The sequence below is a fragment of the Lichenostomus cassidix genome, chromosome 18 (assembly GCF_008360975.1).
Source record: "Lichenostomus cassidix isolate B80296 chromosome 18, HeHo_3.0, whole genome shotgun sequence".
Taxonomy (NCBI): domain Eukaryota; kingdom Metazoa; phylum Chordata; class Aves; order Passeriformes; family Meliphagidae; genus Lichenostomus; species Lichenostomus cassidix.
In genome coordinates this window covers 6,736,449-6,764,068 of record NC_139498.1, presented here as the reverse complement: position 1 = coordinate 6,764,068, position 27,620 = coordinate 6,736,449, and the positions used below count along the sequence as shown (strand labels likewise).

Here is a 27,620-nt window from a genome sequence, read left to right as displayed (position 1 = left end):
AGGTGGCTGGAGGCGTGGGGTGAAGTTTGGATCCAGCTGTTCCCAGCACATCCAGGGGCTGTGCGCAGGGCCAGCCCTCACCAGGGAGCAGCTCCTGTTGCATCACAGGCACCTCCAGCTGTAAAGAACAGCCAGGGGTGTGTTGGAGGTGAGTTTTGCTGAGGCAGGCTGTGATCAGGAGGTGTTCCAGGTCAGAGCTGCACAGGTAAGCCCAAGTGACAAAGGTGAGGTTTGTGGGTTGGGACGAAACTCTGCGATGTGCAGGGTGGGGAATCTTTATTTCAGTCCAGGCTCTCTCTGCAGCCGTAGCAGATGTTACTCACCTGCCTGCTCTCTGGGGTGACTCAGCTCCCAGAGACTGGAACCAGTATTTCTGCACCCTCCTTGCTCAAGGGCTGGCCCTGTGCCACCCAGAGAGGCCCCAGTGGGACATGAAGGGACACACATCACGGGCAGCAGGAGCAGGGACTCGTACCTGCTGTGGTGGCTGCTGCACCTCCCACCTCAGGGGGCAAACGGACCAGGATCCCTCCCTGCTGGGTCTTCCCAGCCTGGCTGTCATTTCCTACACAATTCCCATGGTTTCTGGACGCTGGAGCAAAAGGTATCAGCTTGGCTCCATTTACGAGCTCAGTTCAGCAAATCTCGTCTTTCTAAACTTTTCCTTTCCCTTGCTCAAGTTGCGTCTCCTCCTCCTCCTTCTCCTTCTCCTCCTTCTTCTCCTCCTCCTCCTCCTCCTTTTCCATGTGTTTTGCTCTGTAAGGGCTGGGCTCTGGCTGGGGCACCCTGGCTCTCCCTGCAGCACAGACTGGCTGCAATAATATTCCGTGTTTTGGCGTGTCCCTCTGCAATGTGGGGGCGGTGGGAGGGGTTGGCCTGCAGCCTCCTGCCATCATCCAAGCATGTGGCTCTGTGGAGCTTGGTGGGCTCCTCGGGGGCTTTGGCAAGTGTGTGGGGAGAATTGTTGGTGGAAAAGCCATGGGGGGAGTGCTTTGGTGCTGAAACTGATCAGTAATTTGGCATCTGTGCTCCAGAATAAGCTGATTGATGGGCTCCATGGGGGCATGGAGGTGTCAGCCCCAAGTTTTTCCACCTTCACAAGGATCCCCCTGGTCCCTCCTCAGCTGTAGATCTGCTGCTCTGAGCTCAGCCCCCAAACCAGCAGATTAAATGGCTTTGAAGTCTGTATCCCCATTCTCTGTCCCTGCAGAGAGAGCAGCCACTGCCCCAGACCTGCAGCCAGGGGATGATAAATCCAAAACTGAGTTATCTCACTGGGAGAGGGAAGTGGAAGAAATACTTGCTGCATACCCAGCACATGACAGGGGTGGTGAAAACATTTTAAAGTGGTCACAAGGTGCTGGGAGGTAAATGAGGGACATCCAGGTCTACACATGAAGTCCGTGACCTCCTCAGAGTCATCCTTGCACATCCCTGCCATGGAGCTCTCAGCTCTTGTGCCAAACCCTGCTCCTGCACAGAGCTGTCATGGGGAACAGAGATTTCACAACTGCCCTGTCCTGTGTGGGTGGCTGGAAGTCCCCTTTGCTCTTCCCAGAAGGATGGAATTTGCCTTGACATCCTCCTAAATTACCCCAAATGAGGTGGGAGGTGCTGTGTGTTCCCCATTTCCTTCCCAGGTATTTTTTGTGAGGCACCCCAAATTGCTCAGGATAGCCTGTGGCAGCAGAGATGTGGGGTCAGGGCAGGAGTAACTGGAAGATCCCACAAAAATCAGGGAGGGGGAATGAGTGACATCCCCCTGGGCATGGAATCATTGGCCCCACAGCACCCAGTGGGTCCCAGGGGGATACCCCACCGGGGCAGCCCCAAAGAGGGGGACAGGGATGTCTCTCTCATTTTGAAACCTCTCCCTGCCTGGTCCCTGCTCTGTCCACCTTCCAATGCCTGGCAGGCGCCACGGGGTTTTGCAGAGTCATCGGACCCCGTGCTTAAAAGGAGAAGTGAGGGAGGGACATGTTGAAATCAGTTTTTTGACTATTTGCCCATTTCCATCCGAGAGATAAGGGTGAGGCCAGGCTGCGGCTTCAGGATCAAGGCAAGAGGTAGGAGATAAACTGCTGTTAATGCTGGTGGAAGGTCCTTTCCTGGCAGGTTTTCCCTTAAGGGGAAGATGATCCCTTATAAAGAGGGTGATGATGCTTATTCTTTGGAGATCTGTTTTCTCAGCAGTACCTGTAACCCCATTCACAAGTGAACTCTGGGCTTTGTTTATACTGGGAACAGGTATAAAGGGTTTTTCTTTAGGATGACTTGTTTTTAATAGGAATGTAAGGCTTTACTCCATATTGTGCATATATATGGTTGTTATTTTGGGGGGCAGGCTGACAGTGTGGGAAGCAGTTTTGGGCTGTTTTGGGGAGTGCTGACTCCCTCCCTTTGGAAAGCCCTGACTGAAGTGTATGGATGTTTTGCTGGTTGTCTGCCAGTGTGGGGAACAGAGTTTATCAGGATTGTCTCTACTAACCAGAAATCCTTGCTCAGTCTGGAGCTGCTTTTAGGGCTTCTCTTGTTGTTTCCTAGACAAGGAGTAATTCAAAGTGCAAATCCTGGAGCTCAGTGATTTTTATCACTGCTATTTTGTAGAACAGGTGACTGCTGGTAAAACCAGGGTGGGGAAAGGGTATTTGCTGTTTGTAAAACCTGACCACCAAACGACTCAAATCCATGTGATCCCTGCACAGAGTCCTTCCTAAGGACCATGCTGGCCTCTGATGGGATCTCTGTGCTGCCTGCCCTGCCAGGCTGTGCCTGAGCATTTCCAGTGGGCATTGCAAACCCATGGCCAGCTGGGGAACTGGTGGGGAAAGTGCTTTTTAGCAGACATTCCCACAGTGCAGCTGAACTTTTCCTTTCGAAAGCCAGCACACCCCCAGCCCAACGGGGTGACTGTCTGATATTGAGCAATATTTATGTCTGGATTTTACTTCTTCAGCATTACAAGGAGGAAAGACGTGGATTTGAGGATTGGCTAAACTCTTTCAGCTGTTCTCTCTGTGCTGCCTGAGGCAAAAAGACATCCCTGACTGCTGTTATTTTTTGTTGGCAAGAAGCAGTGAAAGGCGTGAGCAGCTCAAGGATGCTGCATCCATGTCCTGCCTTTACCCCTGGGGTTGCTCTTTGCTGGGCCAGATTTTACTTTTGCAATCCAAGCTAAAAGCAGAGATGACAGCAATCATTTCCAAAGGCCATCATGCACTTTTCTCTACTTCCCACTGATGACATTTTGCAGTGGAGCACAGCACTGATGTCCCAGATCAATAAACTGCATTTCTGTGTGTCACAGGAGGGGAATTGGCTTCTCCACCACGTCCCCCTCCAGCAGCCAGGGAGGAGATGCTTTTAAGCTGTTTGCCCAATGGGTAAAGGCTGGATAAAGGCAAGGCTGAGGCTGGCAGGGCTGGGTGAGCACCTCTGAGCATCTCTGACAGCAGAGGGGACAGGAATCCTCACCAGGTGTAGGGTGAAGAGGTGGCTCCAGTGCCACACTGGGGAGTGCAGAAGAAGGGGTGCTGAAGCCCAGTTCCTGGGGGCACCATGCCAATTCCTGGGGACAGAGCCCTCCTGAGAGGGGAGAGAGCAGAATTGTAACAAGCAGCTTTTTCAGACCTCGGGGGACAAGACTGAACAATCTCAGAGTTGGATTTCAGCTTTTTGATGTCTTGCTGTATCTCTGGGTTTTTATTCTGTAGATTATTTTGGCATCCCCCTGGAAATTCACTGTGTTTATGCTGTGCAGCCCCTCTCGGCCCCAGTCCTGTGCTGGCTGACCTGGATAAAGAAAATCTTCCCCCCATCAACACCCTGCCTGTGCCCACAGCCCTTTTCCATCTCCTGGTCCCACAGCTTCAGGGATTTTGCCATTATAACCTTCTCTTACAGGGTTCCAGGGCAAAGGGAGGTTGTGTCTCTCCTGAAGTGGCTAAAACAGTGCAACCTGCCTTAATTAAAGGATTAGATGAGTGCAAGGCTGGAAGGGACTGGCTGGCTGCCCTCATCCTCTCGCAGGGATGCTGCTGCCAGCATCCTCCTGCAGCCCTGCCTGGAGCCAGTGAGCTGAGGGGCTCTGTGGGGATGGACTGGGATTCCTTCAGTGGTGTTAGGGAGACAAACTTTCCAGTGCTGTTTCCATGGTCCTGGTTTCCTGTTTGGATTCAGCACACATCCCTGAATGCCTGCTCAGTACCACTGATCCCAGTGTGGATCCTCTGCCCCCTGTGTTGCATCCAAAGCATCCTTTTTATGGATTTTGGGCTATGCAGGAGCCAGAAAGAGGCTGGGAAGACAAAACTTCCCCTTGCTGGGAGTCAGTGCCCTGCTGCACAAGGTCTGTGGCTCCCCAGCAGCCCTGGAGGTGACACCAAACCCCAGCAGTGACACTGAGCACGGGCTGAGCTCCTTGCCTTTCCCCAGGCTGTGGGTCTGGCAGCTGAGCAGCAAATGCTTGTGCAGCTCAACAGCTCCTCCAAAGCCCAGGCTGCTCTCAGCTGTGCCTGCAGACACAGCAGACACCCAGCAGCAAGCTGGCTCTTCCCTTGGCCACCTCCTGGTGCCCAGCCAAGCCTTTCCCCACCCAGTTTGCTATCAGTGAGAGCATCCTGATAGGGATCTGCGAGGGGAGGGCACTGCTGCTGGTCCTGTGGCAGGCAACTGCCTGGCAAGTTGCAATCAGATAAAGGGTTTACAGGAATGAAAGCTGATGTTTTTAAGTTTTTAACTTCATCTTTTGCTGCTTTTTTCTCAGTAACCAGCTCTTTCTGGGCAGCCCGTTTGGGAAAAAGGTCACAAGCCCTTTCTCAGTGCTATTCTTGGCTCTTTACTGCATCTGCTCTCAGCCCAGCCTTGTGCAACGCTCCTGGGTGTTGCAAGGATTTCTCACCTTGCAGCTTTTCTGTGGGGTTTCAAACACATCCCCCGGGGCTGAAGACACCCCCTGCTTTCTGCAGGGTCCCTGTCTGCCCTCTCAGGGCACGATGGATCCCAAAGGCACAGCAGAGCCCACATCCTTCGTGTTTCCTCCACCAATCCTCTCCATCACCCCCTTCCCCTGCTGGGCTTTGCCCTCTCAGGATTATTTCTCTCCACTTGCTCCCCATTCCTTGCTCGTGACTGATATCAGGGACTGGGTGGGACACCTTCCTTTTGTCCCCACCCCATGTGTGCCATGCTGTCCCCAGGGCCAGGTTGCCTGCATGCCCGGGGTGCTGTGGAAGGAGCCCTGAGCACATTTCCGCTTTGCTCAAATGGCCACGCCGTGATAAGGTCTGTGGTTTCCTCTTTGAGCAAGCGAGGCACTGGGGGAAGCAGCAGTTCCAGGCAGAGCTCAGCCTGCCCCCGAGATGGATGCTGCTGGTGAGACCCCCCCGGGGACCCTCCCTGGGGAAGAGAGCCCCGAGGTAGGTGGCCTTGAGGCTGGGGAGCGTGTTTGGGGCTGGGGAGAGTGTTTGGGGTGTGATGGCACCGGGGAGGTCAGGCTGGCTGTGCCTGGGGGACCCTGGGGTGCAGTGCTGGGTGCTGAGGCTGGAAAAGGGGAATGAGGGAAAAGGGGCCAAGGATGTGTTCAGGGTGTGATGCTCTGTGAGGGTGACCAAGGGATGGGGGTACCACCCCTGTGTCACCCCAGGGGGAGCGTGGGCTCAGCTGCAGCTCTGTGTCCCCACTGAGGGTCCCCTCTTGGCTTGGCTGCAGCTTCCCAGCACCTCCCACCCCTCTGGGCTCTCTGCTCCTCCAAAGCCCTGCTCTAGGCCAACCCAGCCTGACCAGCTTCCTCTGTGTCCCTCTGTCTGTCCCTGTGACCCACAGCCCAGTGCTGGGAGCACGAGGGCACAACCCCACATGCTGGACTCACAGGATGACCTGTCCTGCTGGTGTCCCCCTGCTCAGGGACTTGTCCTCCCACCCAAGTGCCCTGTCCCTGCAGCCTCCCCCACTTCTGCTGCTGCTGGCCTGGGGTGATGCTGGTGGCTCTATCCAGAGCTGGATTTCAGCAGCACTCCTGGATCTGAGCTGGGCTCTTGGCTTGGGGATTAGCAGCAGTAAGCACATCCTGGTGGCTCAGCTCAGCTTTAGCTTAACCAGCCCCGTGTGCAATGGGAGCACAGGGCAGATCCTGCTGCTGCTGTGTCTGGGGGCAGAGGGGAGAAGCAGGGAGCTCCCCAAAACCAGCAGGGATTCCTCCCCCTGCCCCCTTGTGCTGCCCCACTGCTGGGCAAGGAGCAGACGCTTGTAAATAACAGCAGCAGAGGAATAAAGTCCTTTTTCTGTCCCCTCTGTGCTTGCAGCCTTGCAGTGGGGCAGTGCTGCCCGTGGGGATGCTGAAGGATTTGGGATGGGGCCATGATCCCCCCGCCTTGGCACAGGCAGGACTGTGCCAGCAGCAGTGAAAGGTGGATGGTCCCTGGGCAGGGACAGGCTTGGACCCTCCTGGGTGCAACAAATCTCCTTTCACAGGGGCTGCTGAGCCACCACAGCCCCCAGCAGCCAGCAGTGGGTACCAGAAGGGATGTGGAGGCAGGTGGGAGAGAAGCAGCTCAAGGGTTAAACTCGCTGGGGCTGGAAGGGTTGAATTTAGTCCAGATGGCCAGGGGATTATGCCAGCCCTAGATTTGCCATAAGCAAATGTTAATGTTCAAGCTCGGCGCTGGTTTATTTTTTTCTGTTGGGGTATCCTAAGGTCACTTTGGGGCCTGGGCTGACCCATGGGTAGGACTTGTCCATCTGTCCATCCATCCATCCATCCATCCATCCATCCATCCTCACTAGCCCTGGATAAGCAGGTGCTGGGACCATGCTCTGTGAACTCCCCTCAGCACAGAAAAGCCCAAACTCACTTCAAAAAACTTCTGTTACATTTGTTGGTGTCACCCCCTTGCACTCCCAGAGGCTGCAGCACGGATGGCTCAGGGACACTGATCCCCTTCCTCTGGTGGTCACCCTTTGGATTTAATTCCTGTTTGGAAAGCCAGTGCTATTGCTGGTCATCCTTCAAGTGGGGAATGGATTTTCAGCTCAGCAATGAGCAGTGCCCCTGGTGCTGCTGGACTGAGTGGCTCTGGGGGGTGACAGGTGGGTGGTTGGCTTTCAAACCCCCTGGGGGTCACCCCAAGCTGCTGTCACCCCTCTCACAGCCCCCTCCTCAATTAATGGGGCTTGGGGGTGAAGCCCCCTGTGCTGCCCTGATGGTGGGTGATGGGGGAAGGGATCCCTCGGCTGTGGGGTGCCTGTGGGGTGTCACAGCATCCTTTGGGACATGCCACCCTCATGGGCTGTGGGTGATGCCACCCCATCCTGGCTGCCCTGCCCTGTCCGGCCACCATTTCCTCTCCAAACCACCCTCTTGACGGGAAACCTCTCTGCTTCTCTTCTCCCCCCAGATGGATCTGTCCCACCGCTTCTCCAGGGAAGAGGTATGAGTGTGGCCCTGCTGTGCTCTCCCTTGGTGGCCCTGGAGGGGGTGGCAGTGCTGCAGGGGCTTGGGGACATGGCTCAGCTCCCAGAGATGCTCCCCAGGCACAGCCAGGGCAGGGCTGGGTGCAGGGGGTGGCAGGGACTGGAGTGGAGCTTTGGGAGCTGAGAGGAGGAAATCCTGCAGCTCCTGGGGGTGCATGGAGCAGTCCCTGCTGGCTGTCCCCACGGGAGGTGACAGCACTGTCCCCCACAGCTGGCCCTGCTCTATCAGGAGGTTCTCTACACCATCCACCACCGCCTGGGCAAGCCTGAGCAGCAGCACGTTGGGGATTCCCAGGAGCTCTACTCCTATGTGCAAAAGGTGTGTCCCTCCTGCCAGGGTCCCCAAAACCTGTCCCCTGACCTCTCCCTCCTCCCAGTTTCAGGTGATGGTGGGGGTCTGTTATATCCCAAGCTCAGTGAGTTTTTAAAGGGTTTTGATTCACTCTGGTGGTTCACAGGAGGCCACACAATCCTCAGGAGGTTGAATAACAAACTTCTTTTCACAAACTTGAGAACGTTAAGGTTGAATAAGGTTGGGCTTTCCTTGTGCCAGAGGCTTGGACTGGGCTGGAGGCTCCAGGGGGTGTGGAAGTGTCCCATCCCACCTGCACAGAACTTGCCCTGACCGCAAACACATTTTCTGTCTGGTTGTTTTGAGCCAATAATCATTTTTCTGCCCCCCCCAGGGTCACTCAGAGGGAGTTGCTCACAAGCACCTTAAAAGATGTAGCAGCAGCATCCAGCTGGAGGGCTGGGAACAGCCTGTGACTGGGAATGTTAGCCCTGGGGATAAGTGTTTATCTTGGGCTGAGCATGGTGGGAAGAAAGCTCTCCCTCAAGAGCTCTCAGCTGCTCCCCAGCCTTCCTGCTGGGCTCTTTGCTGCTCCCAGGGAGCAGAGGGAAGCCCCTGGCTGCTCTCCAGCCCCCATTAGCAGGGCAGCATCCATCACCAGCCTCAATATCCTCACAGGCTTTCGGCATGGACCCCGAGGAGCACAGGCTCATCATGCAGCAGGTCATGGAGCTGGAGGTACAGTGTCCCCACATGCAGCTGGGGTGGTGCTGGGGGGCTGCAGTGCCTCTGGGCCCCTGTGTTTGGGATTTGGGGTGCCCTGGGGCTGTCACTGGAGCTGATGGTGTGGTCCTGCTCGAGCTCCATCCTTCCTTGCAGGGCTGATCCTTCCTCACAGGGTTGGTGACCCTGCATGTTAATAGCTATTTTTTCATTCTTCCAGAGGCCCATTTACTGCCTGAAAGCCACCGTGAAGGAAGCCAAGGGGATTTTGGGTAAAGATGTCAGTGGTAAGTGGGGACAGGTGGGTGTCCTGTGGGAAAAGGGGCAGCAGCTGCTCCCGAGTGGAATTCCCACACCTCCACCCTCACAGGGCTCAGTGACCCCTACTGCCTGCTGGGCATTGAGGCCAGGAGCCAGGAACCTTCCCACACTGACCACAAGAAGAGGATGAAGGCTGTGGTCAAAGACCTCATCCCTGAAGACCAAATCCATCGCACCAAAGTCATAAACCAGACCCTCAGCCCCGTGTGGGACGAGAAGTTCATCCTGTAATGCACCCCATGGCTCTGCTCTCTGGGGGGATGCAGGGGGTGGCCAGGGCTCTGGGTGTGGGTGGGGGATTCACCACTCATGTTTTGCTCAAGTAACAGCATCCCCTGGTGCCTTGCAGGGAGTTTGAAGATGTGGAGACAGCCAGCTTCCACCTGGACATGTGGTGAGTGGCAGCATCCCAGTGACCCTGAGACCCTGCTCTGAGGGTGTCCTGCCTCCTGGGAGGGTCCCTGGGCTGTTCCTTCAATCTGCATCTGTGAAAAAAGCTCCACAAACCAGCTGGGGACTCCTTTCCCCATGGCTCTGTGGAGCAGTGCTCAGTGCAGGGTGTGACCTGTGCCAGCAGTGACAGCCCAGGCTGGCTGTGCCCAGGCAGGTCCTAAATCCTGGTTTAATTTATGGAGAGAAGCCACATGCTCGCATGTTTTGGCTGAATTTGGGGGTGGCCTCAGCCCTGAAACCTCCCTGCTCTTCTGCTTTCCCTTCTCCACCATCATCTCAACTCCCTGCTCTGTTTTTCCATCCCCTGGTTTTCCCTCCCACCCTCGCAGGGACTCAGACGTGGTGGAGTCGATGCGGCACAAGCTGGGGGAGCTGACAGACCTGCACGGCCTCAAAAGGTTGGTGCTGGTGTTCCCCTGAGGACAGAGAGGGTGGAAAATGCTTATTTGCCTGCTGGATTGTAAAAATCGCCTTTGGAAGGAGGGAGGGAGGGAAGGAGGGAGGGCGGCAGGTCTGTGTCACCATTCTCCACCCTGAACACGGTCTGGTCACAGCTGCAGGACACCTTCCCACCCTGTCCTGTGTCTGTGCCTTTCAGGATCTTTAAAGAAGCTCGCAAGGACAAAGGGCAGGACGATTTCCTGGGCAATGTGGTCGTTCGCCTGAAGGTGAGCTCCGCGGTGCATCTCCTCCTCCAAGAGACTCCCCAGGGGCAGTGACACCTCCCGGGATCCGGGCAGCATCCCAGCCCTGTGGCACAGCCAGGATCCTGTCCCAGACCCACAAACTGATGTCAGGTCCCTCATTGTGCCACAGTCACTCCAACACACTTGTTCAGTCACTGTACATCCTGAGTTTTTAATCCAATGCACAACCTTCCCTCCCCTTGGGATTCCCTGGTCTCTGAATGAGATCCTTCTCCTGGGAAGGCTGCCCAGGGTTTCCCCTTGTCCTTCTGTGCCTGCAGGACCTGCACTGCTGGAATGACCAGTGGTACCAGCTGGAGCCACGGACAGAGACGTATCCTGACCGGGGACACTGTCACCTGCAGTTCCTGCTGACCCACAAGAAGGTGGGATGGGATGGGATGGGATGGGATGGGATGGGATGGGATGGGGAATGGGTCCTTTCCCATTGCCCTGGCAGGATGGGACAGCTGCCCCTCCCTTGGGGCTTGTCTCAGGGTCCCTGTCCCAGGAGCAGAGGTGCCAGCACCAGGCTCTGTGTGTGCTGCACCCTCCCCTGAGCTCTGTGCCAGCACAGGAACCCTGCTCCTGCTGCACCTGCAGCCCTTGGCTCTCCAGCCCCGCTTTTTGGGTCCTGTGTCCCTGCTGTCACAGCATCCCTGTGTGTCCAGGCAGGTAATGGCTCTCTCTGCCCTGTCCCTTTGCAGAGAGCCACCACGTGCAGCAGGACACAGCCAAGCTACACTGTCCACCGCCACCTCCTGCAGCAGCTGGTGTCCTATGAGATCCTGCAGCACCAGGTACCACCAGTGCTGCTACCAGCACCAGCAGCTGGGCTGGGCTGGGGGAGAGCTTCCTTCAGAACCCTGGCACATTGTGCAGTGTGATGGGAGCAAGGGCAGGATGATGCTTGACATCCTTAGGGGTAACCCACACCTCCAAATCCACCCCCCCGTGGTGCCATCCCCCTCCTCTCTCACCCTGCCTTGCTCCAGGACACATTCCTGCTCTTTCCCCCCCTCAGGCTGGCAGCACCTCCTGGGATGGGGAGCTGAGCAGCCATGCCAGCACTGTGCTGTACCTGCATGCCACGCAGAAGGACCTCTCTGACTTCCACCAGGACATGGCGTGAGTAGCCCCTGCCCAGGGAGCCCCAGGGCAGCACCTGGGGGGTCAAGAGCCCCAAAGCCTTCCCTGGAACCTTCTGACCACAGCTGGTCTGTCCCACGAGCTCAGGTGTTGCCCCCAGCACAGGGTGCTGCTCCTGTGACCCTGGCTGTGACTGTGGCTGGCCCCAGGGTGCCCCCCAACCCCAGGGGCTCAGCCCAGCCCTCCCTCCTCCCCAGGCAGTGGCTGGCCTACAGCAAGCTCTACCAGAGCCTGGAGTTCAGCAGCAGCTGCCTCCTGCACCAGATCACCAGCATTGAGTACCGCTGGGTGCAGGATCGCCTGAGGCCGGAGCAGGTGAGGGGCTCAGCACCACGTGTGGGGCACAGATCAGGGAAAGGTGCCCCATGCACTGACTCCAAGCCTCTCCTCCCAGCCTCCAGGGTTGTTCCAGGAGGGCCAGGAGATTTTGGGGTGCAGGGGTGCCAGGGTGGCTGGAAGGCATTTCCTGGTGGTTTATTCCCCCTCTCTGTGGAGAACCCCTTACCCTTCTCACTGGCATCCCCCTCCTCCATCCCTGCCATCAGGTCAATCACACCCCCCTGCAAAACTTAAATATGACCCAATTTCTGCTTCTTCCAGCCTGTTTTCCCAGAGCATCCCTGCACCCTGCTGAGACACTGAATTTTCCATGCATAGCAATGAGGTTTAAGCACAAAGCTCAGTTCAGTCCCTCCAGGGAGAAGCTACCAGAGCTGTCAAGGGTTTTTTTCCCATCCCTGGAGCAGGCTGGAAAGGAATGGGAGCACCATCTCCTTCTGCTGTGGTGCCATGGTCCTGCCAGCATCTGCCTGTCACTGAGGAGGACAGTGCCTGTTTCCTTTCTTCTCCCCAGAAAGCAGAGCTGGCCGAGTCCTTCCAGTCCCTGCTGACCTACGGGGTCTCCCTCATCCGTAGGTTCCGCATCATTTTCCCCCTCTCTGTCCCGAGGTCCCAGGAGAGGCTCCAGTCCCTGCTCCGGTGAGTTGGGCTCTGCTGCCAGCTTGGCCACTGTGATGGACAAACCTCTGAGCTCGAGCAAAACTCAGTGTGAGCTCTTTCTCCCCCTCCTGGGCTGCTGTGACACTTGTGCTGTCCCATCCCTCACCAAGGCTCCCTGTGGGGATGTTTCTGGGAGGGGAGGTGTGTTTGGGCAGGGTCTGTGGGGGAGAGGTGTTTGTTTGTGATGGGATTGCTGGGTTTCACTCGAGGCTCTCCCTTTGCAGGGTCCTGCTCCAGATGTGCAAAACAAAAGCTTTCCACGAGCTGTGCACACCCAGCCCTGACCTGCCCCAGATGGTTTCCACAGCTCTGAAGGTATCCAGGGTCTCTCAGACCCTCTGGGTCTCCCTTCCCTTCCATCCCCTGCCCAATGCCCACCCCTCAGCAAATCCACATGGATCACCATGGCATGGGAAACACCCACCCTCTTCAGCCTGCTGCTCCCAGCCTGTGGTTCCACCACAGGTCCTCACCCCCCCCAGGGGACAGGGAGAGTGAAGGGGGTGACAGAGCTGGCTTTGCTCCTCCTGCTTCCCTGCCATCCCAGCAGGACTCCTCTCTTGCAGTCAGGCACATCAGAATGGTTTCATATGCAGAAGCAGCACCTCAAGCCCATGGTGAAGGTCAGCTCCCATCTCTGTCTCTCTGGCTTGATAAAGTCACCTAAAAATGTCTGAGCATCCAAAACAAGCTGTTCCTTCCTTTGCAGAGCATAGAGGAGAACAGCAAAGCCTTGTCCAAGCTCCTCCTGGAGGTGATAGAAGATCTCAAGCAGTGCCAGAAGATCTGGAATAAATTGTTCAGCACGTAGGTTTCAGGGCTTGATCTCCCCCTTATCCACCTTCCCTGGGCTGAACAGGGACAGGGCACTTGGATATCTCATTCCTTGGCCCTTGGGCTGCACAGGTTGAGTCTGTGGTTCCATCTCTGTCCCTCAAAGCTGTGCAGACCTCACCTTCAGGTCAAGGCCATGGCCTGGCAGGGTTTGCTGGGCTGAGGTTGGCCAGTTCCTAACTCCACGTTTCTCTCTTGCAGCACCTTGAGGTTGAATATCTTCTCCATTGCCTACCTGGAGCTGGAGAGCCTGGTGAGCAAACCTGGGCTGCTCTGCCCTTGAGGGACGAAGGGTGTAAAGCCAGGCTGAGGTTTTTGGCTCAGGAGGCAGCTGCTTGTTGCAAGCCTGGAAAGGGAAACTCCCCATCTCTCCCTGTGTGTGCCCATAGAGTGACTATGGTGATTATTTGACCCAACAAACCTCCTGAAATGCCACCCAAAAGGAAGAGGAGTCCCCTGAGCTGACCCTCACTGCAGAAGGAGCTTTCCCAGCTGGACCTCACCATGTCCCCTGGCCTTGCTCCCATCCAGGTCGCTGAGCACGTCCAGGAGCAGCTGCACAAGGTGGACAGCAGCATGTCCAGACCCACAGCTGAGAGCCTCTTTGATCTCTACAGGAAACTGCAGGAGCTCTATCAGATGAAGGAGTTCCTCCCAAGGAGGTATCAGAGGAGAGATGCCAAAGGGAGGGATGGAGCAGTTAACTGAGAGGATCTCCAGATCCTTCCCACTCACCTAACTGCACACCAGGCAGAGCAGGCTGCTGGTGTCAATGGGAGCATCACCAGGAGGGTTTGGGGCTCATCATGTGAGAGCAGGAGGGGTGGTGTGAGAGCAGGAGGAGTGATATGACAGCCCTGTGCTGCTGTGTCTGGTGCCTTCATCCACAGGGATGGACCTCTGGCTCTCAGCAATTTCCACCAGTGGTTTGAGGAAGCTCTGCCCCTGTGGCTGCAGAAGGCTTACACCACCACGCTGGAGAGGGCTCAGAGAGCCATCCAGATGGACCAGGTAATATGGGGAGGAGGAATCTCCCTCCTCCCTTTGGGGACACTCCTGCTTTCCTCCACGCCTCGCTGCTGGCCATTGAGACCACCACAGGGTGCCTCTGGCAGCCAGGAGCAGGCTGGTTCCTCTCCCAAATGCATGGCAAAGGATGTGGTCCCCTGGGCCAGCTGGGGGACCCACATCCCATCCCTGTGTCCCTTCCCTGGTCCCATGGGAGCTGAGAATCCTACCTTTGGCCGTGCTGTGAGAATCCCTTTCACTTCCAACCTCTAGGAAGAGGGGAGGGAAGGCAGCTATGGGACCCAAGCTCCTCTCCTGCTCTTCAGCTGGGTCCAGCAACACTGGGTTGGTGCATGGAGGGAAGCAGGGAGCTCATGCTGCTCTATCCACCCTCTTCTCCACTCTCCCAAGTGGCTGTGTGATGCCACTGGGATATAACGAGCTGATGATGGGCCAGAGAGCCCCAAAATAAAGGATTAGCTCTGTTCCTGGGGTGTAGCTCTACTCCCTGGGGTGGCATCTCTCTGTACAAGCTGCATTTGCCTTCTCTGCCCCTCAGCTGAAGCCCTGTGGGTATCACAAGCACAGCACATCCTCCGTTGACCTGTCCACCTGCTACGCCCAGATCGTGACAACCTGGCAGCAGCTCAGCTGGCCAGACCCTGAGAAAGCCTTCATGATCATGGTCAACCTCCTGGAGGTTTGTACACCTGAGCACCAGCACCTGGAGTTTCCTCCTCCTGCTCTTGGAGACACATTTCCATGAAGGAGCCAGAACCCCCTGTGATGTGGTTCCCTGAACCCATGGTGGTCTCTAGGCTGTCTGGTTTAATGCCATTGGTTTCCTCTGTCCTGCAGGACATGTGCAAGGTGTCCCTGATGTACTGCAAGCTCATCAAGGAGAGGGCTGAGGCTCTGTCACTGAGCGAGCAGAACGAGGGCGACGCGGCCAACAAGGTTGGGACTAGAACTTGTCCTGGTTGCTCCAGGAAAGGCAGGATTTGGCTGTGGATTCTGGGCAAAGGGGGAGCTGAGCTGCTGAGAACCCAGCTGACATCCCCAGTTGGGGTTTCTTTGGGATCAGTTGGCTACCAATAGCCAGGAGGGAAATGGTGTGAGCAGGAGGAGCAGCATGGGGATGGGAACACAGGTGAAGGTGGGAACAGGAATGGAGATGGAAATGGGGATGGAGATGATGAGGATAGTGATGGAGATGGGACTGGGGCTGTGGGATGCTCCAGGGGGTGTGGGACACTCTGAAGCAGGAACCACCTCCCCCAGCTCTGCATCGTGGTGAACAACATCAAGCAGCTCCGGCTGCTGATGCTGAGGCTGCCGGCACAGCTGGATTGGGCACAGCTGGAGCAGCGCACGAGGGGCGTCATCGAGCCACAGCAGTTCCACAACACTCTGCACCACCAGCTGGACAGCACCGTGGCCTGCCTGGACCACGAGGTCCGGGACGTGGTGCAAGCCCTGGCCACCAAGGTGACCACCTGCCACTGATGGGATGGAGACAAGGTGGAGCTGGGCGTGGGGAGGCTGGTGAAGAAGGCGAAGTCCAAGTGTCTTCCTGTGTTTCTCCCTGGCAGCTGGAAAAGGGCATTGCTAGACACATCCAGGAGCTCTCTTCTTGCAGTGACACCCAGAACCCAGAGGATGTGAGTACCTGGTCCAGCCCCCCCAGACTATCTCTTTTGGGCAGCCTTTGCCAGCTTGGTGGAGGCTCCTGCCCCTTCCATCACCTCTCCCTGCCCACACATGGGGCACAAGATACACCAGTGATGGGGCCCAGACCTCCACATGCTTTTCTTGATGCCTGTGTGAGCAGCAGGACCAGACCAGGCACAGCCTGCCCATGTTCTGTGGGAAGGAGCCCCTCTGGGATCCTCCCTTGCCCACTGTGCCCTGCTGGATGCAGCCCCCCTGCCCTCCCCAACGCCCCTCTCCTCTCGCTGCAGTCCATCAGCCCTCTCATGAAGTTCCTGGAGTCGGAGCTGCAGTACCTCAATGAGCATCTGGTCCAGGAGAACTTCAAAAGGTGACCAGGGCGCTTGGGATGCACCATGGCAGAAGCCACCAGCGTCACTATCCCTCGGGCAGGAGCATCCCCTCAGCTCCATGGAGCTTGGGGCCATCCCACTTTGGGGCTGACAGGACGAGCCACTTCCTTCTGGGGCTTTGCAAAGCCCTTCAGCTGAGAACCAGCCCTGGATTCTGCTCACAGCCTCCCTCCCTCTCCCCTGCAGCCTCCTCGCTCTCCTGTGGCACCACACCCTGTCCGTGCTCTCGGCAGCCACAGGACCACAGGTGCCCTCAGCCCAGCACTCCCGGAGGCTGTTCTGTGCCCTGAAGGTACCGAGGGGGAGCAGGGGGTCCCTGGCAGGGACAGGGTTTGTTTGGTGGCTGACAGTGTCCTTGTCCCCAGAGCCTGGAGCTGTGCTTCCACGCCGAGGGCTGTGGGCTGCCGAGGGAGACACTGCACAGTGCAGCTTTTCAGGTATGGAGATGGGCATGGGGAGTCCCCATGGGCTCTTTGAGAGGAAGGGATGCCAGCGAGGACATCCTGGGGCTGTGGACCTGTCCGTGTGCTTGACCATCACCTCTCACCTCCCCGCAGACGCTGGACACCCAGCTGGCTCTCTGCTCTGCCAGCAGCCGCAAACTCATCCAGAAATACTTCAGCAACAGGATCCAGCAGCAGGTAGGAGTCTGGATGGTGCTCCCAGCCCTTTCCCACATCCCACCCTTGCTCACAGGCCCTGCCTGTGGAAATGTGGGATTTGCCCACCACCCTCCCAGTCCCGGGGCTGTTGGGGTAGGTTTTGCCACAGCATTGAGCAGAAGGGGGCTCAATGCACCCCAGAGGATTCCAGCACCCACTGGTTGCCCCAAAATTCCTGCTCAGCCTCTGCCAGACCCCGTGCATCTCCTCCATGATGGGGATGAAGGACAGCACCCTTATCCTTGTTCCTCACTGCCCAGCTGGCCACCAGCTCAGAGAAGTACGGGGCTGTGACCATCAAAGCCCTGTACCGGCCTTCGGAGCAGAAACTCCGTGTGGAAGTGCTGAACGCCACCAACCTCATCCCGCTGGACTCCAACGGTGGGTGTGGGGGGACAGGGGAGCCACACTGCCCCAGGACACCCCTGGGTGGGCTGGGGAGCCACACTGCCCCAGGACACCCCTGTTCTTGGTCCCCAGTATGCCCCAGTCAGGAGAGATTCTGGCAGTGCTTGGAGTAACAGGAATCTCCGTTTGCTTTTACATCCAAGGAGGTGAATTTGGGAAAGCAGTGGGATTATTGTCACTGGTCCAGTGGGATGTGGCAGGCAGGGCCAGACAGGACACTGTGCCCACATCCCACAAGCCAGCAGCCAGGGCAGGCAGCTTTTCTTCATCGTGCAAAGCAGTTGCAGATTAAAACACAAGAGCAGAGACTTTCTCCGGGTCCGGCTGTCGTTTGGGGAGCTCTCCAGGAGAGGTCACTCCTTCTGCAGCCACCCGCGGCCGATGGTGTGTGGGCAGAGTTAGGGATGGTCCCGCACCCTCCAGGAGCCTGGGCTGGGCTGGGGGTTGTGTTGAGGCTGTCCTGACCCCCTCGCAGCCACCCCAGTGTGTCCAAACCCCCCGGCTGGGTTCCCCCTGGGGAAGGGGCTGATGTCTGCTCTCCCCCAGGCTCCAGCGACCCCTTTGTCCAGCTCACCCTGGAGCCCCGGCACGAGTTCCCCGAGGTGGTGGCCAGGACCACCCAGTGCAAGAAGAACGAGCTGCATCCCCTCTTCGACGAAACCTTTGACTTGTACGTAGGGCTGACAGCCCTCCAGGGCCCCCCAGCCCCCTGTGCTTCAGCAGAGCCTCTGCCATGGAAGTGGCTCCTCTCCTGGGATTTCACCCCCAGTGGGGTCCCCAAACACCTGGGAGGGTGCAGGGCAGTGCTGAACCCCTGTGCTTTGAGGGGTTGGGGTCTGTGCGGGGTGTGGCTTCTCATGGAGCATAGAAGGCTGAATTTTGGGATGGAGGGGGTGGGATGTGATAAACCCCAGCTTCCCGTGCCCCTGCAGCTTGATCCCCCCCGAGAAGTGCCGGCAGGAGGGAGCCTGCCTGCTGCTGACCGTGTTTGACTACGACATGGTGGGGGCCAACGACCTGGAGGGCGAAGCCTTCCTGCCCCTGTGCCACCTGCCTGGCCTCGGCACCGAGGAGTTCGAGGCTGACATGGCACGGGTGCCCCAGACCCGGCTGCCCCTGACCCACCCCAAACCCACAGGTACGTGGTGACAGTGCCAGGCTGAGCCCTGTGGGGCTGTGGGGACATCTCCCACCATCACTCCTCTCTTCTCTGGCAGATGAGATCCTGCAGCTGCTGGAGTGCAGGAAGAAGGACAAAGAGGCTCAGGCCTTCGTGAAGCTCCGCAAGCAACGAGCCAAGCAGTCCAAGGAGACGGAGTGAGGGAGGTGCAGGATGAGGGTCCTGGAAGGAGGGGTCTGGCCAGTGGGACCCCGGGATTGCTGTGGTGTTGGAGCCAGAGCCATCCGCAGGGACTGGGGGGACAGAGGGGTCCCTGTGCCCACCCCACATCACCTCCCAGCACCCATCTCACCCCCTCAGCAATGCTCCCGTGAGCCAGGCAGGGTGGCAGGTGGATCTGAGGGGATTTCTTTGCCTGCCTGGACTAGTAACACTACACGAGGGATGAGAAAGTGATGGGCTGTCCCTGCCTGTCCCTCTGGAGCTTGTCACTGCCAGTGCTGCATCTCCTGGCCGTGTCCCCAGCCCTCCTGTGTGCAACACGACTGATTCAGGCTGGGAACAGCCATGACCAAACTTGCCTTCATTTTCTTTTTTTTTTAAATTTCCCCCCCTCATTTTCTTGTGGATAAGCCTCTTATTTTAAATGAAAAGCCACAAAGCTGCTGCGTGGGCTCAGTCTGTGCTTTGGGGCAGTGGCCCTGTGCTGGGAGCAGCAGCACAGTGGGGTGGGACAAGGCATTTGAGGTCTGCTGGGAGCTGCTGGATTTCTCCTTTTTTAAAACATGCATAGCTTTTGCGCCTGGTTTTTTAATTTACTTGACCTGCTGGAAGCCTGGGAGCTTGCTGGAGCCTGGGCAGCAATAAAGAGCATCACAGCCCTGGCAGCCAAAGCAGGAGGCATTTTGGGCTGCTGACAGCCCAGACATGGAGTGCAGGTCCCTGACATCACCCCCAGCCTGTGCCAGGGTCCTGGGTACCTCTGGAAGTGGTGGGAAGCTCTGCAGGGTGCATCCATGTGGGGTGACCCAGTGTGACAGCAAAAATGTCTGGCAGGGCAGGTGGTTGTGACAATTTGTTGGGGGTTTTTCGGAGCTTGTTTTCGCCGCAATTAGTACTAATTATACACCTGGAGCTCCCTCTACCCCAACCCTGCACGGGGGTGGCTGTGTTGGAGCTGCAGCAGGTCCCTGGGAGCTGCCAGGGACCAGGGAATTAAAAGCATCCTCCTCCCGGGGGGATGAGCACCAGCTGCTCCCTCGGTGGGCAGAGCAGCCGCTGGGTCAGCTCAGGTCAAATCCTGGCCGCGGGGGTGGCAGAAGGAAAAAGCTCCTTTGGTATCTGTGTGGCAGAGCCCACAGCAGGAGGGATTAAGGCACTGCTGGCTCCCAAGGAAGCCATTTGCTGGCTTAGGCTCCAGTGCAGAGGAATAATATTCCAGAGCTGGGTCTGGCAGGGTGGAGATGCTGTCCCAGGGCATCATTTCAGGCATGTCCAGCACCCTGTGCCTGCACCCCACAGCTCAGGTGTGAGCCACCTCACACTATATTACAAGGTTCACCACACCAGGCTGGAGATTTGAACATGCTCTCAGCTCATTTTTTTAGCTGTTTAAAAATCACTGAGCCCTATCTTGCCCAGGCTGCCCCCAGCCAGGTGTGTCCCAAGGCACAGTTGGCACAGGCTGACCTCTCTTTTGAGGTGTCAGTGAATAATAATATTCTTAACTGACACCTCAACTGTGTTAATAATAATAATACAGTTGTTTGCACTGTATCATTCAAGGTGTTTTAGCTTCATTTTTGCTCAGCTCCTGGCAGTTGTGTGGATCTTCTCCCACCCTAAAAGAAATCCCATCTCTTACACAGAAGGACCAATAAACCTTAATCAATCAGAGCACAATTAACCCCAGGGAGCAGAATAGCCCAAGGATTAAAAAATAAGGCTTGAAGCACACAAAACGAGCTCCTAGCAAATGCAAGACTGAGGAAGAAATCCCCATCATCATCCTCCTCCTCATCCTGGTGAAGAACCCACCACATTGCTGGAACACAAGAGGGAAGGGGCTGACTTCATAGTGTTACCAATAATCTGCAATACAAATGGGCCCATTCAGATGGTTGTTGTGATTGGACTAATGGCAAGTGGTTAATGTATCATTGAAGCATTAACTGGACTAAAATTAACAGGCAATTCTTGGATCCACAGGCCAGGTGTGCTCTTTTGGGTCACTGTTTGTATCCACAGTGCAGGCACAGCCCACCTCTGCCCAGCCTGGCTCTTCCAGGACAAAAATCCATGTCCAAACTAAGAATTTGGGTGAGAAGTTTTTGGTTTTGCCACTTCCAAGGGGGTCTCTGCCCCACCTTAACCACATAGCATCCATGTTCCCCCTCTTCCACCACACCTCCATGAGAAAAGTGAATTGCAACCCCCACGAAAAGGGAGGGGAGCTCAGGGAGAAATTATTCTTGGTTGTGTGAAAGGGAAAAGGCAAAATTGATCCCAGATCTGTTGTTTTGAGGGCTCCACAGCCCAGATTTCTCCACCCTCCCCAGCCCCATGGGGAGCAGGGCTGCACATCCACCTGGGCATGCATACACACACACACGCACACACCGCTTCGGTTTGTATTTTTTTTTCTTAGCAAAAAAATAAAAATTTATTGTCCTCTAAAAAAAAAAAAAAAATCCATCCTGCCCTTGGAAACTGTGACACAGATTGAGTTCTTTCCAGCCCCACATGCAAATTCACTCTGCCAAGAAAAGAGTCTAAACCAGGTTTCCGACAGCCAAAACACATATTTACAGAGTACGAGAGAACGACAGCTGAAATCACAGTTCTATACATGGAATCAACAACACGTTTTACACCACTGATCACCATTCTGCCAACTTCTACACGGACTAGGGGCGCCTCTGCCCAGTGCCCTTCCTCCTGGGGAAAGCAGGGAAGGGACTGGGCAAGAATTGCCACCAGAAATACTGCAGTGTGTATTATTATTATTTTTTTTAAAACGTATACTGTATTTATTTTGTTTTAACATTGGAAGCTACGGAGTGGGGAAGCCCCAGAAATCTCTCCGATGCAGTCACTACTTTGCAGGAATACTTCACCTTTAAAATACTAGGTTTTACATCAGTAACATCTATTTTGCTGTTGGCCATCACTCCAAGGATTATTAGAATTCTGGAGGAAAACACTGGTAATATTCTTCCTTCTCAGATAGGGGAAAAGGAGGAAGAGAGGAGGTTCGGAGGCTGGTGGAACAGCAATGGATGACTGAGTCCATTCAGTATTACGAGCTTCCTCCCAGGGTAAGGAATTCTCTTCATTGTCTCAGCTGCACAAGCCTTGCAAGTGGCTCAGGTTCAGCTTCAGAGATGTACAAAAGTGTAAAACCCTTCGGCAGGGGATCGGCTGCAGTGACCCCCAGGGGTGGGATCTGCTCAAGGAAATGTGCTCCAGCTCCAGACCTTGCCTGGGTCCCTCCTGTGCCACAGCCAGGGCTATGGCACCTCAGGCTGGAGCTGAGCTCAAAGTGGTCCTGTTAGCCCAAAATGCTAAAATCCTTCAGCTCCTGGCTCTCACCTACAGCTCTGGCCCTGCTTGTTGCTCTGGAACTACCCAAGGTAGTGTTGTCCCAAGCCATCTGCTTCTAGGTTGGTTTTCCATGAAAATGTCAAAGTTTATTGACTTTTAGGATGCTGTGGTTTCACAACACAACCACAACTCCCTTCCCCCAGCTCTCAGCCCAGAAGAGCCTGACCTGCCCAGTTTGTCACTGAGGTCAGCGCTTCTGAAGCTCCCAAAAATTTGGGGAGGAAAATGTCATTGTCCACTAAGGAGTCTGTGTGAGGAGGCAGGACCCAGATGGGGTCAGGGCTGTTCAGCTGGGCTGCTCCCCAAGGAGCCTCACAGACCCCAACTTTGTTTTGAAGCCCCCTCAGCTCTGCTGTGTTACTGTGTGTCCTGTAAAGGGAGTTCCTGCTGCAGAAGGAAGCCTGACAGTACGTGACAGGGGCTGCACTTATTAGCACCAGGTTTATTTCAGCTCTTTTTACACCATACCAAAGCTGATCACAGACTCTTAAGCCTCAACTGCAGTGCTGTGATTATGGTTTGTCCTTCCTGCCCGGAGCAGGCAGCAACAAGTGCTGGAGTGGGTGAGGAATGCTGCTCCTTCCCCCTGCTCCCACCTCATTTGGTTCAGAAATTGTCATTAATTGTCAGTGGCCCCCCCAGAACATTCACAAAATATGCAAAGATGAAGTTCTCTTTTTCCATCTGATGCTTAAGAAAATAAATTCACATTTCAGATATTCCTTTCCTTGTTTTTTTTTTTTTAAAGCAGCAAACAAATTGATAGAAACCTAAATTTAGGAGGTGTTTCTTCAAGAACCAGAGGGAAGTGAGAAAGTCTATGTGCTTGTGCAAAGAGAGTGCTGAGGGAGGTTGGGGTGGAGGCAAGGGAAGGGTTTAGTGCTAATTCCTTCAGGCTGCTCTGCTGTGAGTGCAGTGTGGCAATGGAAAGTCAAAATTTAAGGGCCACAAACAGGCGAAATTTTGAATTCTTTGGTCCTTCAGTATAAGTTTTAAAACAGAGAAACTGTTTGACTCAAAATGGAAAAACACATTTTCTCTGGCCTGGAATTTTGTCTTGTACCCCATGGAAACTGGGGGCAAACAGCTCTTCCCTCTCAACCCCCCCAAGTCCTGCATCACCCCATGACTGGAATTCCCATGGAGACAGCCCAGGCTGTCCTCAGGGGACAAATTCCACGGGGAGGGATTCCCCCTTGGAATCACGGAGCTGGTGCCAGACAGATGTGGAAAAAGAGGGTTGGCAAAAGGCAGCATCACCCCTGAGCAGCCCCTGGGGAGGCAGAGGAGCAGAGAAACCCCCACGCTCATAAAAAGTATTACAAACCATAGCCAAAAACGGGCTGATCAGCTCTGCTGCTTATAAATATTAAAGACCTGATTCAAGAGTTTATTTCCTATGATTTAAGTTAGTTACAAAAAAACTTTTTAGTAAATTTTTTTGTCTTAATTGGGCTTTTTCCTCCTCCTCCCCCCCCCACTTTTAAATTTTTTTTTATTTTTTATTTTTCCTAAAAAAAAGAGAAACGTTTATGTATTTTAATAAAAGGTCTTTCCTTAAGATCAGACCAAGGCAGATGTGCTGCCCCATGGCACAGACATTCAAAGGCTATAACCAAACAACATAGCCACAATAGTCACTCAACAGTGTCTCTCCATTAAAAAAAAATTAAAAAACCTGATGCTAGTTACAATAAAATACACATGGAAAAAAAGCATTTTTACCAAAAAACCCAAAAACAAGTTAATGGGAAAACATAAAAAAGAACTACACAGAGCTGCACTTAAGAGATCATCTGGGAATGCATATTAACCCCTTCCAAGGAGAGGAAAGGTGGAATTATGGAAGCAAACCTAATTACGTGTTTGTATTAAATATGAAGCTTTCTGAGAGGCTCTGGTAAAAATTCAGTTTTCCTACAATAGTGGGCTGCTGGAGGTTCCAGTGCTTTTCCAGGTCAGGGAGGGGCAGCACAGGAGCATCCCTGTGCAAAATAAAAATGTTTAGTCAACTGAGTGGCCTTTTGGTTGAGATCCCAGCAGGTTACTGCAATCCACCTGATGTAAAAATCCAATGGACATGCTGGTAAGGAAAGTCACAGCAAAGCTCAGCTGCTGGACAGGTCCGAGCTGGTGGCATTTCTCTGTCCTGCTGGACTGTTTCTGTCACCACACATCTCCAGCACGAGGGTTTCTGGAGCCAGCATTCCACAAACCACCCTTGAGCTGCTGACACAGGCAACAAAAATGTCCTCAGCCTACCTGGAATGGTTTCATGCACTTCAGCAGTGACTACAAATCAGGTCCCCGTGGCTAAAACAAAACTGAACTGGTCTGAAACAGTAAAAAGTCTCTAGACAGCCACCAGACAAAGAGGTGCCTGGAGAGAACTAACCTCTGCATCCAAATTTCTTTCATAAAGGGCTTGGCTCACCCAAGGGCAATACTTCTAAGGCTGCTCAGACCTGGAACATGTTGGCTGCATCAGCAGTGAACATTGGTCACTGTATTTTTGGGCTTGGCTTGCTCTAGGTCCAATATAATTTTTTTTTCCCTCTTTTCTTCTTTTCATACAAATATACAAAGAGCGTAAAAAAATTTAAAAAGTGAACTTTGCTGATTAAATGACAGCCAAAGTTCCTGCACATTCAGAGATGGGCAGTGTGAGGCCCTCCAGGCAGGAGCCTGGCAGAGCTCCCATCAGGGAGGACGGCTTTAACCAAGCTGGGTCAGTGAAAGAGCAGGGGGACCGAAGGCATGAGCATTTGAATCCACCTCGATCCTCCCCGTGATCTCAACTCTTCCTCTGGAAAGCACGTGGAAGCCCCTCTTGCCCACTCTAAGTCCTTCTGGAAATAGTCAAAAATTTGTTATCACCTAAATAGAAAAGAGGAGAAACACAGACTCTTTGCAAATGGCCCTTTGATCTGTATTAAAAACAGCTCTCAAAGTTCATCAAGAGTTAGAATTAGTGGGGCACGGGTGAGGGGCAGTTTAGATACGGGATGTAAAATATTAAAAAGTGCTCTGCAACTAATTTTTTGTCTTTTTTCATGTGTGCATGTGCGTGTGTGTGCACGTCCCTAGGCGTGCACAGCCACGCCCATCCACACACATATATACATATATATATATCCACATACATATATATATGTACGTATGTATAAAGTTAAAAAGTTCTCTAGGATATGATCGGAACGAGCGTCCTCGGGAGGTCACGACTGCAGAGGGTGGGGCCTGTTGGGGTGGCAGATGGGGCACTCGCCCTCCTCGGCGCACGTCTCGCACAGCACCGCGTGTTGGCACGGTAACACCACCCGGTTCTCCTCCTGACACTTAAGGCATTTCACTGACTGCATCTGAAATACCGCCTGCAAGAGAGGGGGACAGGGCATGGCGTCAGTGGCGCGGCCTGAGCGGCTCGGGGGGCTTCCTGCAGCTCTCCAGCCCTGAAGGAAAAGTCAAGCAGCACGGCGTGGTGCCTTTCAGGATCTTTAGGATCAACAGAGCAGCTTTGATTGATTTAAACTCTGTACTTTAGGCACAAAGAGGATGGAATTATCTTCCTTCGAGCCAGCTAGAGCCCACTTTGGTTACATCTACTTGGAAGAGCTCTGATAAGCCTCTGATTTCTGGCTCTATTAAAGAAAAGGGGAAAAGCTATGACCTGTAGGAGCAGAGATGACAGAGCCCTGCCCTGCCAGGCCCTGGCACTCACCTTGTCCACTTTCTCCAGGTTTGCCCGCAGCTGTTTCTGCAGGGTGTAGAGCGACGAGAGCGAGAGCGTCTCCAGGTCAGAGAAGGAGCGCAGGAACTGCGGGTCCTGGCCGGTGTGGATCCTCTCCAGCTCCTCCTGCAGTTTCTTCACTTGCAGCTCCAAGGCTTCCCTCTGCTCCCGGGCCAGTTCACATTCCATGTTAGCTGTGTTGGCGCGATCATTTGCTTCCTCTGCCTCCTTTTTCCAAGCATCACAAGCCTGCAAGTTCCAACAAAGGGGGTAAAAGAAGCAGCCTGAAAACTTGGTCTGTCTCCAAAGAGAAACCCAGGCAAAACTATCAATTTCCATCCACTCCTCACACCAGTTCTGTCCAATCTGCCCTGCTCCCAAATCCTCAAACACGTTTTGGAGTCTTGTTTCAAGGCACTGCTCATTCCAGATATCCCATCTGGCTGGGCTGTGGTTCTACACATCTGGCTCACACAGGGGTTGAACTCTGCCTACTGACAAATTATCATGGATCAAAGTCAGCTGGCAGCTCTGGGAGACTGTCAAACACCTCAGGGCATCTGCTGTGCCACCTGGCCTTGCACCTCCAGCACCTGAACACACCAGGCCCAGTGCTTTGGTGATTTCCAAGGGAGAGGAAAGAACGAAGAACGCTGAGAATCTGTAAAACCCACAGCTCTGTCTGTCACCTCCACGTCCTGTTGAAAGGCTGACACCCCCTCACTCCTTCACACTCCCTAATCCCAGGATGTGCCCAAGTACCTGCTTGGCTTGTTTCCAAGACTCTTCCCACTGCTTTATTGTGCCGTTGGCTTCATCCAGTTCTTGTCGTAGCCGTGCCAGCTCCGCAGCACCTGGACCTGACAGAAATGCAGGTGAGGTACTGGGCGAAAAACTCCCCGAAGCAAAGTGTTCCCATATGCTGCTGTTCATCCCATTTAAACCTGTTTCACAGGGAGATAGAGAGGGTTATGTCACAGGTGCTGGCAATTTCCCCGCTTCCTCCCTAGCCCTGTGAAATCCAGGGTGCAAAAATGTGTAAATAGGATAAAAAGTTCATCTTAGGAATCAGTTTCATCCCCAGGACCCCGAAGTCCATTGTAGAGGGACTTTATAGGGAAATTTCACACCATTAGGCCTCATCTTTAGTGATGCAGGGAAGACCCATGACACTGAATAGAGGCAACTCTTGACTCAGGCTGTTTTTAGCACTCACTTTTCCAGCAGAGCTGACTATCAGCTTGAATCCCCCTTCTTTCAGGAGAACCCCTGAGCTGCTACCACCTCCCCATTTTTCCATGCAGCACAGCCACCAGAGCTGGTTCACAGAGCCCAGGTGGTGCTTCCTCCCACACTACACCCTAAGAAATTTCTGCTTTTGTCTCCTCGGCGTGGGGCTTAGAAAAGGAGTTTCACTTCCAAACAGTGACACAAAAAATGCTCCAAGTCATTACTGTTTCCACACACAAGGAAACTGGAAAATCCTGTTTATAAACGAGCACAGACAATAGTATCTGTATCTGCTTCATCCTCTGCAGAGTTCTAGCACTGAGCTATTGAGCAGCATCAGAGAAGACTAATTAGCCACTTCCCTATTTTAGCTTGTTCAAATAAACTCTCTTTTCAGGAAGAAATTCAAGGCTTAGGAGACAAAGGAGTAGAAAAGCAGCTGTAGACAAAACTGGCTATTTTTCCACAGAGTCCAATGTTTGTGCTCTTTCAATAACAAAAATAATTTCACTTAAAATAGGTACCCACACTTTGCATTCAGGGGAAAAATGGTAGGAAAAGGTAATATTGAGACAGACTGTGGACTCTTACCCACACAGTTTGATGTGGGAGTCATTTTCATGCAGTGGTGCTCACCACTGGCTGGGAACACTCCTAAATCGAGTTGCAAGTGATAATTCTGATCTCACAGCAGCTCAACTGTGCCTGCAAGCAAGCCCTGGAGTCAACAGCCTCTCACTGAGGTCTAACCCAGCACCACTGAATTCCCATTTAGCACTAGCCAAGACACAAATAGTTACAAAATATAGAGCTGAAAAATAGTAACTTGTCTTCACCAAGGGCTTAGGCACATTAACAACTCATTCAGCAGA

The 27,620-nt window shown here is 54.3% G+C and overlaps 2 protein-coding genes across 12 annotated transcripts in view; one reads left to right on the top strand and one right to left on the bottom strand.

Moving 5' to 3' along the window:
* Nucleotides 1-29: 29 nt before the first annotated feature.
* On the top strand, nucleotides 30-18,854 carry UNC13D (unc-13 homolog D). Of its 6 annotated transcripts, none has more exons than XM_085077771.1 (32): nucleotides 30-148; nucleotides 7,395-7,427; nucleotides 7,682-7,789; nucleotides 8,441-8,500; nucleotides 8,706-8,772; nucleotides 8,856-9,033; nucleotides 9,156-9,200; nucleotides 9,589-9,657; nucleotides 9,858-9,927; nucleotides 10,227-10,331; nucleotides 10,653-10,745; nucleotides 10,970-11,073; nucleotides 11,292-11,409; nucleotides 11,948-12,072; nucleotides 12,318-12,408; nucleotides 12,660-12,716; nucleotides 12,803-12,900; nucleotides 13,129-13,180; nucleotides 13,459-13,589; nucleotides 13,818-13,938; nucleotides 14,495-14,635; nucleotides 14,794-14,892; nucleotides 15,217-15,423; nucleotides 15,528-15,596; nucleotides 15,897-15,976; nucleotides 16,185-16,290; nucleotides 16,364-16,435; nucleotides 16,556-16,639; nucleotides 16,921-17,041; nucleotides 17,615-17,738; nucleotides 18,001-18,206; nucleotides 18,286-18,854. In XM_085077771.1, the coding sequence occupies exons 2-32, from the start codon at nucleotides 7,395-7,397 to the stop codon at nucleotides 18,387-18,389; spliced, it is 3,138 nt and encodes a 1,045-aa protein (XP_084933897.1). In that variant the 5' UTR covers nucleotides 30-148; the 3' UTR covers nucleotides 18,390-18,854. The 6 variants fall into 6 exon arrangements, with proteins under 6 accessions (XP_084933897.1, XP_084933896.1, XP_084933895.1 ...); XM_085077770.1 differs by having other exon boundaries at nucleotides 30-205; XM_085077769.1 differs by lacking the exon at nucleotides 30-148 and adding an exon at nucleotides 328-604.
* A 1,956-nt stretch (nucleotides 18,855-20,810) lies between these two features.
* The window catches only part of UNK (unk zinc finger), a 44,980-nt gene continuing 38,170 nt past the window's right edge, over nucleotides 20,811-27,620 (bottom strand). For 5 of the 6 annotated variants that reach the window (XM_085077776.1, XM_085077780.1, XM_085077777.1 and 2 more), the window contains 3 exons: nucleotides 26,281-26,462; nucleotides 25,510-25,767; nucleotides 20,811-25,162 (listed from right to left, as the gene is read on the bottom strand). In XM_085077776.1, coding sequence (XP_084933902.1) covers nucleotides 25,007-25,162; nucleotides 25,510-25,767; nucleotides 26,281-26,462 — 596 coding nt within the window. In that variant the 3' untranslated portion in view covers nucleotides 20,811-25,006. The remainder of the gene's footprint in view (nucleotides 25,163-25,509; nucleotides 25,768-26,280; nucleotides 26,463-27,620) is intronic. The other variant, XM_085077779.1, reaches the window with a different exon arrangement.

Excerpts from the sequence above, each read along its gene's own strand:
- UNC13D (XM_085077766.1), top strand. The coding sequence starts at position 5,361 with ATGGATGCTGCTGGTGAGACCCCCCCGGGGACCCTCCCTGGGGAAGAG. Across the intron at positions 10,746-10,969 it reads ATGAGATCCTGCAGCACCAG|GCTGGCAGCACCTCCTGGGA; the intron begins GTACCACCAGTG and ends TCCCCCCCTCAG. Across the intron at positions 17,042-17,614 it reads CATCCCGCTGGACTCCAACG|GCTCCAGCGACCCCTTTGTC; the intron begins GTGGGTGTGGGG and ends GCTCTCCCCCAG.